Source organism: Misgurnus anguillicaudatus, chromosome 24 (assembly GCF_027580225.2).
Source record: "Misgurnus anguillicaudatus chromosome 24, ASM2758022v2, whole genome shotgun sequence".
Lineage (NCBI taxonomy): Eukaryota > Metazoa > Chordata > Actinopteri > Cypriniformes > Cobitidae > Misgurnus > Misgurnus anguillicaudatus.
In genome coordinates, this window is record NC_073360.2 from 21,406,100 (window position 1) to 21,425,329 (window position 19,230).

The following is a 19,230-nucleotide window of genomic DNA, read 5'->3' on the forward strand; positions in this document are numbered from 1 at the left end:
GGTATCACTTTGGTCCGAGACGAGTCAGAAAAAGCAGACTCGAGTACTACATCACTAGCATTTGCCATTGATTTCAGTTTTAAAGCATGCACGAATAAGAAAATAAAGTAAGGGACTTTATAAAGGTCCTAATATGTACCATTTAGGCACATATATGTACCTCTGAGGACCCAATATGTACCACTGAGCTACTTATATGCACCGTTTAGGTACAAATGTGTACTTTTTGGAATGGTGACCGACGTTTATATATAAACGTTTTGTCTTCTTAAGAATTTTAATTATAGGCAGACAAACTGATTTATATGTGGAAAAAATAACATCTGCTTTTATTAGTATATCTCATTTGTGATCAGATTTTCAAAAGCTGAAGCCAGCTTTCCTATAGTTCAGTTAGTATAGTGTGATGCTAGCAATGCAAAGGTCACGGGTTCGATACCCAGGGAATGCATACATCGAAAAAATGTATAGCCTGAATGTATTGTAAGGCGCTTTAGATAAACGTATCAGCCAAATGCAGAAATGTCAAATGTAAATGTCAGTTACACAGCCCACCAATAGTGTTAAGAGTGACCTGGTGATCTCCCGAGATAAAATCGTTGCCAATTTAAACTAGGAAGAAAAGGTGGAGGCCAAACTCTCTCAAACTCATTCAGCAAGCATGTGTCAGTGAACAAACCTCAATCAAAACAGGCTATTATACTCACCCACCATTACTCGAAGTCATTTAATGTTTGCAGAGCCACGCTATGTTAAACTCCCAAAGTTGCACTTCAGTTCGACCGGTTAATGACTCTCTCGCTCAGCCGTGCTTTGACATACCATTGTTTTGTCATTTATTGACCCCTCTCGATGGACTCAGATCATTAGCAGGGCCGAATGAAAAACATGTCGAGCCGCCCTCTGCCACAGTTTGCTTTTATGAAATTATACACGCTGGCACTGGGTTTCAAGTGCGTGCTGGTGCAAGACATTTAGATGACATGAAATATACTTCAACACTTCTATAAAAGTGACTGTCTGACAGTGAATTCTACATTTAATGAAGCAAAGGATTTTTTACGGTCTCTGTGTTTTGTCACTTGAGGTGTCATTGCAAATACAAAAGGTGTTGGATGATTTTATTTCCATGGGAACAAGGCAGGTTTTTCCTTTGCTGGAAAAATGTCTGTTTTCTACTTTCGTGCCTCTCACTATTTAGTTTTCTGCCACCTTTGATCTCGCTGTACCTTTAAAATTGAACAAGTATAGATAAGGTATTTAAAAGGTTAAACATAAGATGTAGCTCTTCATACACAATTATATTTTTTGTACACTTAAATGTGGACGAACTGTCATTTTAATTTCATGGCAGATTATTATTTAAAGTGGAGTATTAGCGTAATATGATTTCAGTGGGATTCCCAGCATGCCTCTTCGTATCTACTTTAAGATGTTCTTTTGCAGCCGCCACATCGTCCAGGTTAATAAGAGGTTAAATCGAAGTAGATTTCCCTTGCGTCTATGTCCTCACACACTGAGCCCTTCACATGCAATCAGCCTTAATAAGACATGATGAGCTTTGCGTCCACAAATCCCTCCCTGTACTTCATAAACAAGAAGATGATGCATCTTTTATTAACTTCTGCAATACCTGCACACTTATTTTGCTTAGCGTACCAATGTATTGCTATACCACTACTGAGAAATCCGCATGACTTTAAAGTGGCATCTTTGCTGTGTGTCCCGTGTGACAATATTTATGAAAGTGCACACAGAGACATTTCACACTCAGAATCTGAGTTGCTTATCGGTGAAGTTTCGCAGTTATGTTGACCGTGAACGTGTATCAGTGATGTTAGAGTAGAAGTCCAAGCATTTATGGACGTGAACAGCTCCAGTAGTTCTTGACATGCTGTCAGAGCAGCCTGACACACAGCTGGTCACTGAGGTCTTATCAGACAGCACACAGGGTCTGGTATAAAGATAACAAATATTCACCCAGCATGTGCCTTCAGCGAGACCACTTTTGCCAGCTTATCTCAAAAGTATCTGTAAGAAGTATGAAATCCATTATGTGGCAATTACACTCATACAAATAAAGCTTGCAGTTAGAAACAAAAAAGGATTTAAAGCCTTATGTTCACTCTAAAAATAGCCGGGTCATTTTTAACCCATGCTGAGTAAATTATGGACAGAACACATGCTGGGTTAAAAATGACCCAATGCTGGATTAAAAATTAGCCAATTTTGGGTTGTTGTTATGCAGCCATGGGTTAGCAGTTGGGTTAAAACAACCCAGCATTGGGTCAATTTTAACCCAGCCGTGTGATCTGTCCAATATTTACCAGTCTCTCCAGAAAAACTTGATTATGCAATCGCATGATTCAATGCATAATTAGCCAAAGTCTGCATATTTATGCGGGGGCCACAATTTTTTCAAATACGTCGCACTTTCGCAGCATAAATTGCAGATTTTCAAGTGCAAAAAATTGCGGGGCTTGCATGATTTCAAAATCCCCGCATTTTCATAGCAAAAATCACATACCGTATTTTTCGGTCTATAAGCCGTGTTTTTTTATAACTTGGCTGGTGCTGCGTCTTATAGTCAGGTGCGCCTTGTAAGTCAGTATGAATTAATTTTGACATTTATGAGGCAAGAGACAACATTACCGTCTACAGCCGCGAGAGTCCGCCATATGCTGCTTCTGTATTTATGTAATTCAATGTATTGAGTGATGTGGAATGATGAGTATGCAAACTTCACGCTAGTTGGCTTGTTTAGTTAATTTAGCCTATTCAATCTTCCAGGTAAGTTCTGTATGCTATGGTTTATTATTTAAATAACTAATAATATTACTTTTAATGTACAGACATCTATTCAGGCTGCTGTTCATATTGTTTAGTTGAATAACTTTCCAGATTAAATGTCTGTTCTTTGGCTTGGATTTTGTGAAATAATTTTCTAAATGAACGTGACGTGTAGTCCACTGTGACTCTTAATGTCTTAATGACGCATTTTTGAATGATGCACCTTATACTCCGATCCGGCTTATAAAAGTACGGTATATCATAGCAGGAAGTTGAAAAATGTTGCATTTACTTCACACAAGCGCAGCCATGTCCCCTGTTGCCATGGGAACGTTATGAAGTGATGTGATTATGTGACGTGAACATCATTGAAAAGATGCAACAGCTGCAAACAGATTTGCAAGTTCACGCAATTTTTGCAAGTTCACGCAATTTCATCGCATAAAATTGCATAAATATCATGCATATTCCATGGCATTTTTTAAGAAAACGTGCCACAATATCAAGGAATTTGCCCGCAACAATCACAAAAAAAAATTCCCCAACAGGGGTTAAAAGTAATGCAGCCAATTTTTAGAGCGTACATTTTTAATTTTGCATACTTAAATGTGTTCATAAAATTTAAAGTAGATGAAATTGTTGTTAATTTTTTTGTAATAAATAGACTTTAAAATAATTTAAAATGTGAAGTTTGTATTAAGAATATTTGAAATGATGCAAAATCCCCTAAGTGCATCTGACATCTAGATTTTTTTTAATCAGGCTCTTATTAATGTCTTATAAAATATGTCACTTTACAAATGTCACTTTAGTCATTTCATTAGTATTTAACTAAGTCTTTCGCTGCAAACCCCACATTTTTGGACAAGACCATAGTAAATGGTTGCAAAATCACTAAAGATGCAACTAGAAACATTGCAAATAATAAACAGTAGATACAGTAGTAGGTACAGCAGAATATAACAGCATTGCTTATACAGACTTGAAGCTTATGTTGCCATAGACAACCAACCCATGGCATTGCTAATAGCCATTCTATGCATTGATCCATCTTGAAAATAATGTTTTCAGTCTTTATTCTTTAGATTGCCTCCAGAATGTGTGGATGGCTTTTATGAGCCCATTGCATACGCTCAAGGCTTTGGTTCAGTATGTTTACAGTTACAGATGCATTGAGCCACAGGCATCTCATTGAGTTCTTGACTCCAGTAGGAGTGTTCCAGTAAGCAAATGGTTTTCTGCGAAGTTATGTGCATGTAAATAACTGAAAAAGAACCGATAGATTTACCAGATCTGCCTTCATCCGTTTTACACTGTAGTCTTTTCACCTATCATTGCGTTAATAGTACTGTATTAAGTACAGTGATTTTTATAGCATTCCTAATCAACCAAACCATTATGCTCATCATGATTGCCAAGCATACATCGTCCCAGCATCACCACGTCCACGCGGGGACCTCCAGGGCTCCTAATGGATCACATTAGCAGTGCATCTGTTGCCGTCTAAGCCGTTGCCAGCTAATCGCCACCGTGCCGACTGCAACACAGTCATCTTCAGATTGCATTACAACAGTTGGGATTTATGGCCTATAGACTCGCTAGCATGTGATTTAATATCGTCCGGGCAGCTCCACATAAAACCGGCCTCTGATGCCCCCTCAGTATTAGTCTAATTGAAATAGAACCTGAGGGGTAATAATGCTATAACAACTCGGCAATGCCGGCACACGAGCCCCGCTGTGCTGAAGCAGTGCTAATAAACCATAAATAAAATAGATGGCGGAGGCAGCGGAGGGCCCCCCTATGCGCCGGCTCATTGAGCCAGTGCCCCCCTTCTCAATGTGGAGATTACACAGTCATCAGGGGCAGAGACCCTCTCCACATACCCGTCGCCGTCAGCGCTGAGCTCTTATGCATGTGCACCAGGGTGAAAAGACGGAGGGCAACGTTGAAACACTTATGAGCGGGCTATAATTACTGTGGCTTAAGATAATCTGCTTTTAGGGCTGTAAGAGATAAAACATGCAACTGACTCATCAAATACTGCGGCACAGGGTGCAATATTAGTGCTAAATAAAATAACGGTAGATGAAACTGCAGTGGAGAAACTAAATGAGAAAATGTGATTTAATAGTATGACTGTTGGAGATGTTAAAGCAGTGTTTCTCAAACTTTTTCTGCCATTCCCCACTTTGGAGGTGGAGAAAGTGTTTCGAGCCCCACTTGTCCCTAATTGAAATTTATTTAATCACTGCATTTTTAAAACATAACAGCATTAAACACTTTCTTTTTGGCTGGCTTTTTGCTTGATTAGGTCCACTGTTTGTCCGCCGCGGTTGTGCGGTGGTTATGACAGCCGTCACATGGGCACAGAAATGACCAAAATTTCCTCTCGTTTGTCACACCCCACTTGTAATGTTACCATTCCCCACCAGTGGGGCGCGCCCCACACATTGAGAAATGCTGTGTTAAAGGGACAGTTCACCAAAAAATTTAAAACACTGAATGTTGCTCAAACCAGACTTTCCAACACACTCTTGGCAGTGTGCATACCTAATGCAAAACACACAAAGCGCTAGTCTGAAATTTGGGCGTTTTAAAATAGCCTTAACGGCGCTGCCGATGTCAGCTGCTCCGTACAACCGCGTTTACTTGCTCCTATATTGTTGTTGAAGTGCACCAGCCCATTACGCAGCTCCTCTCCGCTCGGTGAAGGAAAAGAATTGCAGTGATTTATCAAACTGAGGCTTTCTTAGACACAGGAATCCAACCTGAGCCAGCGGAGGAAAAAAAACTTAAACAAAAACATTAATTCTGTTTGACAAGGCCCTCCACCTCTCTAAACAGCACCATTGGATCACGGAGCGGAGCCGAGTGATTCTTTCATGAAACGTGGCGGTAATTCACTGTTGCTATTGGTTTAGGATCAGATAAGGAGAAACTGAGCTATGAAAGCAATACTGGAGGTCATTGAGAGAGGCAGCACAGTTTAATTAATGCCTGACACCTGAAAAATTGCTGTAATATTTCAGAAAAGACTCGTTCGTAACAGGCTCTATGGCCGGTAATGCGAGATAACGTTTCTTTTGGGAAAATAACCATCTTGATCATGGTGTCGGTGGTGTACTTGACACCTGCTATTTAAAGAACGTAATTGAAGACCTTATGTTAGCTGTGAGCCCTTGGAGAGCCTCTACTTGTTTTGTACATTTCGTCTTTAAAGACTTAGTGGCCGAAATGACAGGGACGTGAGGTGCTGGCTGTATCTCCGGTATAACAATTTTGTGCTCAGTCTATTGCCAGTCTGCATGAGTGACATGGATCTGAGCCAGGTCAAAGGTTATAATGCATCGCCCTGTGCATATTTTTTGGCCTCCGGCTAAGTTTTGTCATTCTTGACATTGTCAATGCCCACGCTCAGCTCTGAATTTCCACAGCTAACAATAAGGCTGCCAGATTCATACTGAGACAGGAAGAAATGAGCACTGGAATTTGTCATAAATTGCAAAAATCATAAAACTCTGAATGAAGCAAAAAAAATCATGCTGGGAAACAATTCGACACGTTGCATTTGGTGCAACCTGGATTTATTTCCCTCTAAGGCTTTCCTGGACTTTTGTAAAGAGAGAAAAGATGGTCACTTGCTTATCAAAGCCTTATGTATGACTGCCATTGAAATTCTCAGCAGCCTTGAATTCCGACTCGTTTCATTTCAGAGAAAAGGTCTATGGCTTTCATGCCTTATTCAGTTTCTGTATTCACACTGCTGGCTTGTTGATTTTCATACGGGTTGAAAGTCCAGCACACTGCTGTAGCTTGCAAATCTTTATTAAATGTAACATTTTATCTCAAGACCTTTTCAGGTATTTAGAAATGAAGGAATGGGACTTGCAAGCCGGTAGTGACAACCTGTGAAAAGTCTTTTGTGGCCATTCCTTGAGAAAGTATTGACAGTGGTTTAGCACTGAGAGCCAGGAAATACAATGGTCAATAAAGACTCACTTTACGGCCCAACTAAATGACCAAATCCTATCTTAGAAGCCATTTCAAGGATGTTATTTGAGCTTGGGTCACGGGGTGAGCAGATATTAAAAGCATTAATATAAGAATTGTTAAAGACTCAGACATAGTTTTCAAAGTCCATACCGTCAGATGTCTGGAGTCTGTCTGGTGAGCCGTGTTCAGAAAGTTGGCTCATTTATGATTTCATCGTATCATATTCATTGGATAAATTTGACTTCGGTCTGCTGGGCTTGGGGAGAACAGACATGCATTGGGCACAGACCCTCAGAGACCGTATTAAACTGAGAGAAAGAAAGACAAATGGACTTTGTTGAGATAATAAGTCTTTTGAAATAAGTTGGAGTCACCATAATGCAATATTCATAGATTCCCAAAAGACAATCGTCTCAGTACAGATACAAGTTAATGATAGTGTTAGAAAAAATGCAGTGCTGCAGTTTTAATCGTTTGCTTGATCATTTATTCTTTTTTCTCTCATCTCTATTCCAGCGTTTGTATTGAGTTGTAACTTCCCTGATAGACCGGCTTACGGGGATGTTTCTGTGACCAGCCTGCATGCAGGAGGAGAGGCTTACTTCTACTGCTTTAATGGATACCAACTGCAGGGTTCCTCCACCCTGATGTGTCGCAATGCTACCACACCCTACTGGAATGGAAAGGTGCCCCGCTGTCTCGGTGAGTCTTAGCCATATTCAAACAGACAGCTCAATTTACTGTCTGTAATCATATCCTAATCATTATGTAATGGATATGGACTGCTTATATAGTGACAATAAAAAAATATGTGTACATTTAGGGGCATTTCACATTTCGTGTCTAAAACCGAGGGGAAAACGCGACCGTTGGTTATTTCTTGTTACATGACCTGCGGTGCGCTTGCGGCATTCTGAAAAGTTTAGATGTTTTTAACTTGAGCGCATCGCGACCACACCGCTTCCGTTATGAGCACGCATACCACACGCCTACATTTGAAATTACGAACTTGAGCGTGCAAAAGATGCGATGTGTGAACCGGCATCTAGTGGGGAGATTCAGGGTTCCCATGGGTCCTTAAAATCCTTGAAAGTTTGTGAATCTGGGAAAAATTCAAGGCCCTGAGAAGTTTTTGAAAATGTACATATATAAATAAAGGTAATTGAAAGTGCTTGAATCTATTTTATGCAAGAAGTTTTCTGGGAAAAAATCCATATTATCTCCTGTGTATCATAGGATAATACTGTAAAATTTGTAGACTTTTGTAACCTGATAAGGAACACTGTGCCGTACACGGTACACCCCCTCCCTTGCACGTGAGGCTGCATTACGTCATTGTAACTATGAAGCATTAAATCTTCAAAATATACGGTCATGCGGCACATCGTTGTAAAGCTTAGACTTTCGGGATTCCATTAAGGGCACACAAAGCATCATATGATTTTTAGCAGTCATAAAACTGTAATCTAGTTGTTAGTTACCTGAACCGGGCGGCGCCGATTTAGAATATTTACTTACCTTCAAAATCTTCCCTTTATCCGCTTCGGTGAAATTGTCCAAAACAAATTGTTCATAAATCCCCAAAAGTCCAAGGAAATGGAATATCCAAGCCTTTTAATCCAAAACTATTTGTTCATCTCACTATCTTAACGTTTCTGACCGAATTACGATATAAATAGTGTATACAATTAGTTCACTAACGGACATTCGTTCGAATCTCACTTTCATACACGATTTATATGAATATATTCGGATGTCACGTTTATTGTGCAACGTCTGAGGAACAAATATGCCCCCTAGTGGAATTTCAGCCGTTTCCACACGTGCTAAACTGTTCGCTTTAAATGCTTATATCTTCCGTATTTGAATGTTGATTCATACCAAAGTGCTTTTTTGCATAGTTGTGTTTGACACATGAATACGTCTCGGGTTACGTATGTAACTGTTGTTCCCTGAGAAGGGAACGAGACGCTGTGTCTCCCTTGCCATACTTCCTGCATCCCTGTAACTCCGTCTTTTGCAATATTTCAGATAGCGATATACTTCCTGGCTCCCGCTTCACCCTGTGTTTGTCGTTAAGCCTCACCATTGGTTGAATTTGATATACACATATAGACGCACTTACCCTTGGATGCGTTCCCAAAGTGTCACTCCAGTGACGCAGCGCGAGTTCCCTCGAAAGGAAATTGTTACAATGTATCTTAAAAGGTAAAACGATGTAACCTTGCTCTCACTTGAAATGTGTCCCGATATTTAGTCCTTGAATTTGAGGGTATTGGACCTGGAAAGTCCTTGAAAGGTCCTTGAATTTGAAGTTAACTAAGGTGTGGGAACCCAGGAGATTGCGAATTGCATTCCATCAACCCATCTCTCAATTTCAAAACGCATATTGTAGACGCTACAGGACAAACATGTCGACGTCTCAGACAATGTATGAAAGAAAAGCGCTCTGTAAAACAGTTTGTCTGTTTAGGGCTACTGTAGAAACATGACTGTGTCCCGTAGTTATGTATATTATATTGAATTTCTGTCAAGAGATCCATATAAAAGTTACACAATGCACCTTTAAGTGTATTATTATTTGAAGTTAATAAATGCACGTACAGTAAAAACAAAACAATCGCAGTCTCCTTCTTTCTAAATGGGCTGTCCAGAGCATGAATAAATAGCAAGACCAGATTCTTTTCCGCAAGTTAAACATCTAGTTATACGAGACCACACCTGCCCATCAGCATCTGGTTTACAGCTAGACTTTTAATCGTGTGTTAGCCCAGAGGTTTTCTCCAAGTATTGGGTGCACTGTAACAAAAGCATCAGCTAAATGACAGTTAATTACCAAATCTGCAGTGTTTGATCTCTACCCCCAAGAAATTCAATTATGAAGCAGTCCCACAGCAGCATTAAGTAGCACTGCTATCTTTAGAAGTATATGAAAATCTCAAGTCCACACGAGTGTATAAAATAGTACCTTCAACTTTAAATGAACCTTATTTCATTTGCATATAGATGGCGCGGTAAATGTTGGGTTTTGCCACAAAGCCGCCTGCCAATCAGAAACACAGCCATCTTACGCGAGCTGATTTGCATCATTGTGAATCCGCCCTGGACCTGCTCCTTAGCAATTATCCTCCCTATTCTCTGCTTCTCACCAGAAACATACACCCACAAGTCATCATGTCATTCAAACATACTCTGCTTAGCACCCGACGCAAAACAAATCTCACGCCTGTGTAAATATTTTGTCCACACAGGTGTGATTTAACTCGACTGAGGCGAATCTCCCGGCGCGCTCGGTTGCTCCTTTCTCCTTTCGAGTTAATTGGGGTTTGATCATTGATTTTGCTTAGAATGTTTGTATCTGATGTGTTTGTGCCGCAAGAATATTAACAGCCGTAGCCCCTCAAGGCAGCCCGACGTGACAGCCTGATTGACAAGCTCGCCCTCCTCTGCATAAATAAGGACTCTCCGTGCCTCAATCTCTTCGGAGTGCCGAATCCCTGAGCTGGAGAGCTTTTCCACTTGCATGACAAACAGAGAAAGATCTGTGATTCCAAACAAGGCTGAGCTCCCTGAAGGAGGGCTGTTTTGATGAAGGATCTCATTTAGCGGTTCGGAGGCGCGGTTGCCGTGTGAATCATGAGGAGGTTTGGATAGCTCGCGGCTGCCAGGCGCTGCCTACAAAACCTAGGGTTTCTTAGTCACTGCATTGATTCGTAGTGAAATAGCATAAATGTGCCATTTAAGAAGCGTGTCCCTGCCATGCTGATGCGGAGCTGAAGCAGACCTTCAGAGTCTGATTACTGATCAGCATGGGCAGGCTGCCAGAGAGTCCATTTTAATTACACTCTGCCCGCCTGGCTAACCTTCAGCCGCCGAGCTCAGAAACCATCCACCCCTTTTCTTCTTCGGTGCCTCTCCTTTTCATTTTCTATTGCTTTTAACAAAGATAACTTACACTTCATGTCATTCCATGTATAAATCCTCTGTGCCGTGACCCCAGAGGTTCTTATTATCTAAAATGTTTGCCCGCAAATTCTTTCATAATTGAGTGTGTCTATTCTGTTATTATATCGTTCAATTATTCTGATTGTGTCAAATATCTACCTGTAGAGAAAATCAGTGACAAAATCATTTGAGATATGTGCGGTTGGCCAAACGTCTCTATTTGCTCTCAATTTTAAACATTGTTGATGTCTGCTGCTGAAACTGTAAATGTGGGCTTTTTCTCATGAGTATGTTGAAGTATGAATATGGAGTAAGTCTTCTGTTTATCAGATGTTTTTCCTGAGTCCCAGTAATCTTACATGTGTCTCCTCTAGAGATCTCAGCTGTGTCTTAAAATGTGCTCAGATTTATCAAGATACCTGGGTCTTAATCCATACAGAAATCTTTAGAATTAATTTCTCATCCGTTTTTTTATGTGAGTCCCTAAGGGGACATGCGAACGTTTCACGTGAGCACGTGAAACTAAACTTTAGATTTTTTTTACTCCAATGTCACCTTAGGGGCTCGGTAGAAATCTACATAATATAAGGTTTATATTATTTTTGCATGTCAGTTATTGTCCCGTTTGAATCTTTTTCTTGAATTAATTAATGCATTACTTGTTAAATATACAGAATAAAATCAGATGTTTCCAAACGTCCCAGCAAGCAATAGCGTCACTTCACTGTAAACTACAGACCTGATATAGTCCGGCTATGAGTAACCCCCTTTTAGCCAAAATAAACTTGAATTTGGTAACATGCCAAAATAACTTGCGAGATGTATGATGTAAGTCAACAGTGATAAAAAGATGTTTGGTTTCATTTATTTATTTTATTTTTGGGCTATGGTTAGACATCTATTAAATCTTCACTGACAGCGTTGTTTAAGCCTATATGTCTGGGCTGTGTTTGGATGCCTATTAATTGATTCTCACAAGTTCGCATTTACATAATCAAAAGGGAATGAGATAAAGCATATTTGGCGTGCTGTTCGGGTGGAGGGCTCTGAGTTTGGAATTTTAGCGCTAACCCAGAGTACTCCCCCCTCTTTTACTGGGATAGATGTACTAGCTTAGAGTAGGGGTGTCACGATTTTCCAAATCCTCGATTCGATTACATTTTCGCATCTAAGGTCACAATTCGATTCTATTCTCGATTTTTACTTTTTTTGAAAGCACAAAAAAATGCCATGCCATTTTTAGACTAGACTTTTATGACATATAATATCTGACCTTGAACCCGGAGATGCCCTGCCATGTTAGTCGTGCTGCCAGTGGAAAAATATGGTACACGCACATACCTGATAAAATAAAAACTTCCTGTCAGTACTTTGCACCTGAAAAACGCTCATTTATTACCTTCAGACTATAGATATTGTGAGACTATACCCCAATAAGTCATGTTTAAATGCTGTTTTCATAACTCTTAAGCAACTGAAATAAGTTTTTGGGAAACTTAAACGGACCTGTCACAGATGGTGCTCTGCTGTGCACGCGCGTCCCATGGAAAGAGCAGCTTGTGAGGTTGACTCGCAGAACTCGACACGTGTTTTTTCCGCTTTGCAAGATGACTGGACATGACATTGGTGTGGCAGCATCGACGATTCCATTTTTTAATTCGAAGTTCGAAGTTGTGACTTCATTTTAATCGATTATGATTTTAAATCGATTCGATTCGAAATCGTGACACCCTTAGCTTAGAGTAAGGTGATGGGGTGGATAAGGAATGCTGCAAAAACTGTCACGTGTCAGAGATAAAGGTTGGCTATTAGGCTATAGGCACGCTATTTCAGAGTCTTTGTGCTGATTGGTTGGATCTAGGGATGCATAACGATTAATCGCGATTAATCTATAGCAGAATAAAAGTTTACATCATTTATGTGTGTGAACTGTGTATAATAACTTTGTATAAATAAATAAACACACATGCATGTATATATTTAAGAAATGTTTACATGTGTATATACATTTGTATATTTATGTATCATTTATATTATATATATAATATATATATATATATATATTCTTAAAATTATACATGCATGTTTGCATATTTATATATACATAATTATTATACACAGTTCACACACATATATGATGTAAACAAAAACTTTTATTCTGTTATAGAGTAATCGCGATTAATCATTAAGCATCCCTAGATGGATCACATGACCATGCTCCTCCCGAACTTAAATCAATAACTTAAGAAATAAACTTAATTTAATTTATTTACCCATGCAATCTTCCTTCACCATTTAGGGCTCATATTGAACACTTCACTTTCCATAAAAAGTAATATGTATGTCATAATAATGATATTATAATGTGTTACTTTTAAAAGTAAAATTACCTGTTTACAAGTTCTCTTGTGTCATGCTGTTTTCTGCAGCTCTGTTATGTCACTCCACCCCTAAACTCTCTCTTACCTTCTTAACATCACCTGTCTCCTTTTATCTCCAACTTCACAGTGTCCTGCGGGGGGATGCTAAAGAATGCCACTCTCGGTCGCATCGTGTCCCCTGGTTTCCCTGGCAACTACAGCAACAATCTGACCTGCCATTGGATCCTTGAGGCGCCCGAGGGCGAACGGCTCCACATGCACTTTGAGAAGGTGGCCCTTGCCGAAGACGATGACAGGTCTGTGCATGAAATCTGTCTCTCTGCATTCAGATTTTTACATTCATTCATTATCTGACGTTCAAAAACAAACAGTGTCTTTTCTCCAAGCAGTCACACTCCAAATGTGTTGCCGCTTACAAGGGCATTATCTGGCACGGGGAGAGCGAGGCATGATACGAACAGCTGCGCGAGCGCGGGTGAAAGTAGATGAAAGTTTTGAGATCAGACACTTGCTTCCCTTTAAAATAATTTAGAATAATCAAATCCCCTCGTGCAGGCGCGGAGAGAGCGATTAGAGCGCACTCCCGGGCCTCAGGAGGGGGATTAAGTTATTTTTATTAGCTGTATCCGCTTTTTCTGCAGGCTTTGCTAACAAATGGACTTTTAATGAGGTCACTTGCTGCTCAGCTATTCAAAATCATATCAGGCAATTATTATGCAAACTGCCAAAAGACAGTACGAGAATTCTGAGGAACGTTACGTCTGCTGCCAAACAGATCTCTTCATAGATATTTACTGCCTATGTGCTGTTTACATCCACAGGTTCCTCATCAAAGATGGAAACCACATTGATTCGACTATACTGTATGACTCATACGAGGTGGAATATCTGCCGAACGAAGGTATCGTCAGCACCTCCAGGCATCTTTTTGTGGAGTTTACGACGGATGGCATTGGCACCAACACCGGGGTTGCCATCAGATATGAAGGTACAGAGCAACACAGGTGCAGATAGTAAATGCTTTTTACATTTTCATCTGCGTAAACCAGCCTGCAGCATGTGAACCAGCACTCCGCTGTGATTCTGTGCAGGAGGCTGATTGGTCCGTTCTTTAGATGATTGTTACAGCAGGGAGCATCTGAAATCAAAATCACATTTTGGGGTCATAAGACATTATGGCACTGAATTTACCAGCCAATGTCTCATCCTACGTTGCATTATCTCTAAGCAGGACAATAGATGGTAACGATTACAGAGTTCAAACTTTGTTTGAAGAACACATTTCCTGTTCAAAGCCTCTGGGTTCTGGGTGGAGACAACGTTTGTACCTTCGATTCACGCCGAAGATCATTTCTCCCCTGTGCTTCCCTTGAAATAAGATTTATTCAGATAAAATGAAATGGAAATCGAATGAACCAGGCAAATGCATTTCAGCAAGGTCATTATGATGAATTTTAACTGGAAAAACGCATTATTGTTTTTTTTGTACAAGCATCGTATTCCTATCCCCTTGACAGGTCAGTGCAATGCACGCAGTTGCTTTTTGTTCACAGGGATGTCATGCACACCTCAGTAACTTGTGATTATTATCCAGTGAGATCAATGTAATCTCATTTACCGTGGCACAATCGGATTACGCTATCAACAATATACTAATGTGCCTTCACTGCAACCCGTAACAATGCATCTTGTCTGCTTGGGTTCATGATACCTCTCTGAATTTCACACCAGGCAGAGCGTTCAGATCTTAATAGTTTTTCTAAGTAAAAATTCATTAACAAAATTCTTGATTTCAGTACGCTGGTGAGCAACTTCACTCTTGTGTTCCAGAAAAGACACAAAGACTTTTAAAAGTCTCTTTCAACTTAAAAAGAAATTGCATAAATCTGTGTAATGAATAAATATGAATACAAATAGATAACTTCTGTCTTCTCAAGAAGAATTTATGCATTGATTCTACAATTAGAGATGCTTGATTGTGCGTCATCATAAATATTGCCAGCTTGATCTTGCATGTATTTTACAAGTTGACTAATTCATATGAATTCTTACGAAGTGAATGGTATAAATAAAAACTTACGATTATTAGAAAAAGCAATAATGAAACCCCACCCCTAACCACAACATCACAGGGGTGAATACAAATGATATAAAACGAACAAATATGGGAGTACGTATTAGCCACCTCGTAAAACATATATGAGCTGCCATGTGTTTTTATTGCCAATACTTTAGATTGTAGGTTTGTTTTGTCATATCTAAGGACTTGCACCTCCCTAACATTTGATAAGCACCCACAAGACTATAAACTATTGCCACCAATTTTGTATTTGAGAGGCAATGCTTACATTTTCTTTAGAGGATGTAAAATGTAGTTGAATGACATTAGTCAAATGTAATGGTCAAATTTCCATTATGGTTTTCCTCATGGCAACAACAGAAGATGCACATTCAGTTATTGACTGCATATTTCCATATCAATCTTACGTTCATGTTGAAGGCATCTAAACTATGATTAATACTGTTGTTATGTCGGAGATAATGAAAGTATGATTAAAATAGCTAAATTTTACTTATAGAGAATGTACCCAAGCTGAATAATACATCTGGGTGATTCTCACAAAATCCAGATTTAGAAGGTGTCCAGCATCAGAATTTTTAAAAAGCCCTTGAAGCTATTTTTTTGTTGCACATATAAGATTAAGTTCTGAACTTACTATAACCATTATTTTTAGAGGATTTAAAACATATTTCCTTTAGAATTATTTACATTTTTTAGATTATCATTATCAAAAATGATCATTACCGCAACATGATATTACATTAAATATATGCATTTACAAACTCATGTTTCGGTAATGAAAACTAAAAAGTTGTCTAGGTACTATGACAAACAAAATGTAACTTTTATCTGGAGAGAAAAAATAAGAACTGCTTACCTGGTAGCCATCTTGAGTGTCACAGTCAATTATGTCCCTTCCAACTTTTTTTTTTTTTTTTTGAAAATATTTGTACCTTGAGGGCTTAAACAATGAATGAAAATTGTTGCGGAGGATGAGAAAATTGGTCTTGGACACATTTATATTCCTTATTATTTTCTCTACATTTACCAATGATCACCAAATACCACATGTTTCTTTACTGTAAATGTTTATAGTATAACATACACTGAAGCTTTTTATTTTTAAGATTTTTTAATTATAAATATTTCCATGTCAAAGAACCCAAATATAGTCATGGACACGTTGCGGTAATGAAAATTTTCCCCTTAAATGTGGAAAAAACAACAAAATTTGTTTGTATGATGTCATTTGAAATCATGTGCAAAATATTACATGAAGAGATGTTTGTAACTGTATGCTTCTTATTTTGATAGCATTTACTTTTTTATCAAAATGTTTCATGACACCTCATAAGTCTAATTTCGCGAGAATCACCCACCCGTTTGTGGATATTGAGGAATGGGGGATCATTGGTAATTGGCAGAATTGCTTTGTTTACTTAAAGAAAAGCAGAGCTGAATGTAAGGCTCAATAAGGGCTGAATAAGGCCAGACCCTGAGGGACATCAAAGCCAGCGTTGACTCATGTCTGAACGTTGTCATCTAAAGTCTCCTCCCTTCCTTCTAATCTCTATTCTACATTCTCAAACAAACACGACCACCAATAACGGTTCAGTCAGGCGAATCAGTTTGTTGTTTCCCTTTGTGGATTTATCCATTCGCATTTATTCATATTGTCAGGCCGCCTCTATTTCTGTATGCCAGTAAGTGGCCTTGCAAGTCTGGCTAAGGTTGATTAACTAACAATCTTCTTCAAGGACAACCGAAACCTAAGATTTGCCTCCAGGAGGATTTCGATTGGTGCAAATGTAAAAGCACCGAACGGGGCTCAGGCAAATTGCGTCGGACCGCTGCCTCCAATCGCTTTAAAATTCAGATTTTGCAGTCTTGTCTGTATTTCTGACAGATTATTACGTGAAGCGTTTCTTGACTAATCTAAGCGGACCGGTTGTCTTTTTGTTTCAAATGGTTGGTGATAGTGTTTGGACCGTGATGTGCATCTCAGGGAAAATGATTTATAGTGTTGTCCGTGTGTTTCTCTCAGCTTTTGCGGCAGGGCACTGTTACGAGCCGTTCGTCAAGTACGGCAACTTCACCGCCACTGACAGCACCTACGCTGTGGACGCAGTTGTGGAGTTCACCTGTGACCCTGGCTACACCCTGGAGCAAGGCTCCGTCATCATCGAGTGCATGGATCCCAGCAACCCGCAATGGAATGAGACTGAGCCCGCCTGCAGGGGTGTGTATGTGTGTTTACACATGGATGCACTTAACAAGAGAAAAAAATTAGAGAAATATGTGTTATGATTAAAGTTAAAGGTCATAAATAAGTTTTATTATTAATCCAAATCGAGTGCCTGGGTTTGGTTCAAAAGTCGTATGATACATTAGCAGTATCAGATTGCAGCATCATGTAAGAGAAATAACAGATGGCATATTTTTAATATCTAAATAATTTCTTTAAAACGTCAAGAGATTAAAAGGAGCCCAAATGGAAACATTATCGCATATTTCTTTTTGAGAAAAACACACAGAAATCTTAAAAATGTCTCCACTAGAGTTTTAGAAAATGTCACAAACTGAGCTTAGTTTTGCCAAGTCTGCAATCCAAAGTCAACAAAAATTTGCTGGGGCATTTTAAACCCAGCCGTTGGGTTAAATTAACTCAGAAAATGTTTATGTTTAAACAAACAATGGGTTAAAAATAACCCAGCATTTTAGGTTAAAACTACAGAGCCCCTAAGGGGACATGGAGCAAAAAGTAAATAAAGTTTAGTTTTGCGTGCACACGTAAAACTATCGCATGCGAAACTATCTAGTGCAGTATGGCGTGCGTACGTGAAACTATCATGTTGTGCACACATGAAACTTTCGCTTGGACACATGAAACTTTCGCTTTCACGTGCGCACACGAAACTTTCACGTGCGCACTTGAAACTATCGCATGCGCATGTGAAACTACCTAGTATAGTATCGCGTGCGCACGTGAAACTATTGCATGCGCATGTGAAACTACCTAGTGTAGTATCGCGTGCGTACGTGAAAATATCGTGTGCGCAAATGAAACTTTCGCTTGCGCACATTAAACTTTCACTTTCACGTGTGCACATGAAAGTTTCACAAACTAAACTTTAAAAAAAATTCCGCACATGAAGGTTTCGCGTGAGCACATGAAACCAAACTCTAGATTTTTTTTACTCCAATGTCACCTTAGGGGCTCAGTATAAAACAACCCAGCATAGGTTAAATTATAACCCAGGGGGTTGGGTTTGTCACTTTTTGACCCAACACTTGAATATATTCTATTATTTTTTTCTAAATAACATCTGATCATATTTATATGAAACATAACTGAGAACTCCTGAGCTACAACATATGAAAGATCAACCTTTGAGCAGTAACATATTCTCTGAGATCTTTTGCAACCTAGCACACAGAGCCCTGCACAATGGGAGATTTTGTGTGCAAATTACATTCACCATTCATTTTGTGGGTGTGTTGTCTTATTTGCATAATTTCTTTAGTGAATTAGGCATTATAACAGTGAGCACTACTATGTGAGTTCGCCTTCGCCTTTGTGTGTGTGTGTGTGTGTGTGTGTGTGTGTGTGTGTGTGTGTGTGTGTGTGTGTGTGTGTGTGTGTGTGTGTGTGTGTGTGTGTGTGTGTGTGTGTGTGTGTGTCAGTGTCAATAGGTGTTAATATAACATCGTGCACATTTCACTGCATTAGTCAGAGCTGAAGGGCTCTACAGGCAGCATGTGCAGATACAGTACAAGCACCTCACATCCCTTTAGTGCCTTTTCTATGTAATCCACTACATCCTGTGTCACCTGGATGAGTTTCAGACACTCTTAGTCGCATTCACACGCCTAAAGCAGAGCTAAAAGCGTTAAGCCATGGCGGTTGGAATCAGGAGCACAAGCTACAAGAATGTGAGAGAATACCTCACTTATAAAGCATTGATCCACACACACACACACACACACACACACACACACACACACACACACACACACACACACACACACACACACACACACACACACACACACACA

At 39.5% G+C, this 19,230-nt stretch overlaps 1 protein-coding gene across 8 annotated transcripts in view; it reads left to right on the plus strand.

Annotated features, from left to right (window-relative positions):
* sez6b (seizure related 6 homolog b) overlaps window positions 1-19,230 on the plus strand; it is a 287,195-nt gene that overhangs the window by 241,819 nt on the left and 26,146 nt on the right. For all 8 annotated transcript variants that reach the window (XR_008642430.2, XR_008642429.2, XM_055196551.2 and 5 more), the window contains 4 exons: window positions 7,303-7,488; window positions 13,240-13,408; window positions 13,934-14,100; window positions 17,219-17,413. Coding sequence is in view for 6 of the 8 variants with exons in the window: in XM_055196551.2 (XP_055052526.2) it covers window positions 7,303-7,488; window positions 13,240-13,408; window positions 13,934-14,100; window positions 17,219-17,413 (717 nt within the window). In the remaining 2 variants the exon portion in view is untranslated. The remainder of the gene's footprint in view (window positions 1-7,302; window positions 7,489-13,239; window positions 13,409-13,933; window positions 14,101-17,218; window positions 17,414-19,230) is intronic.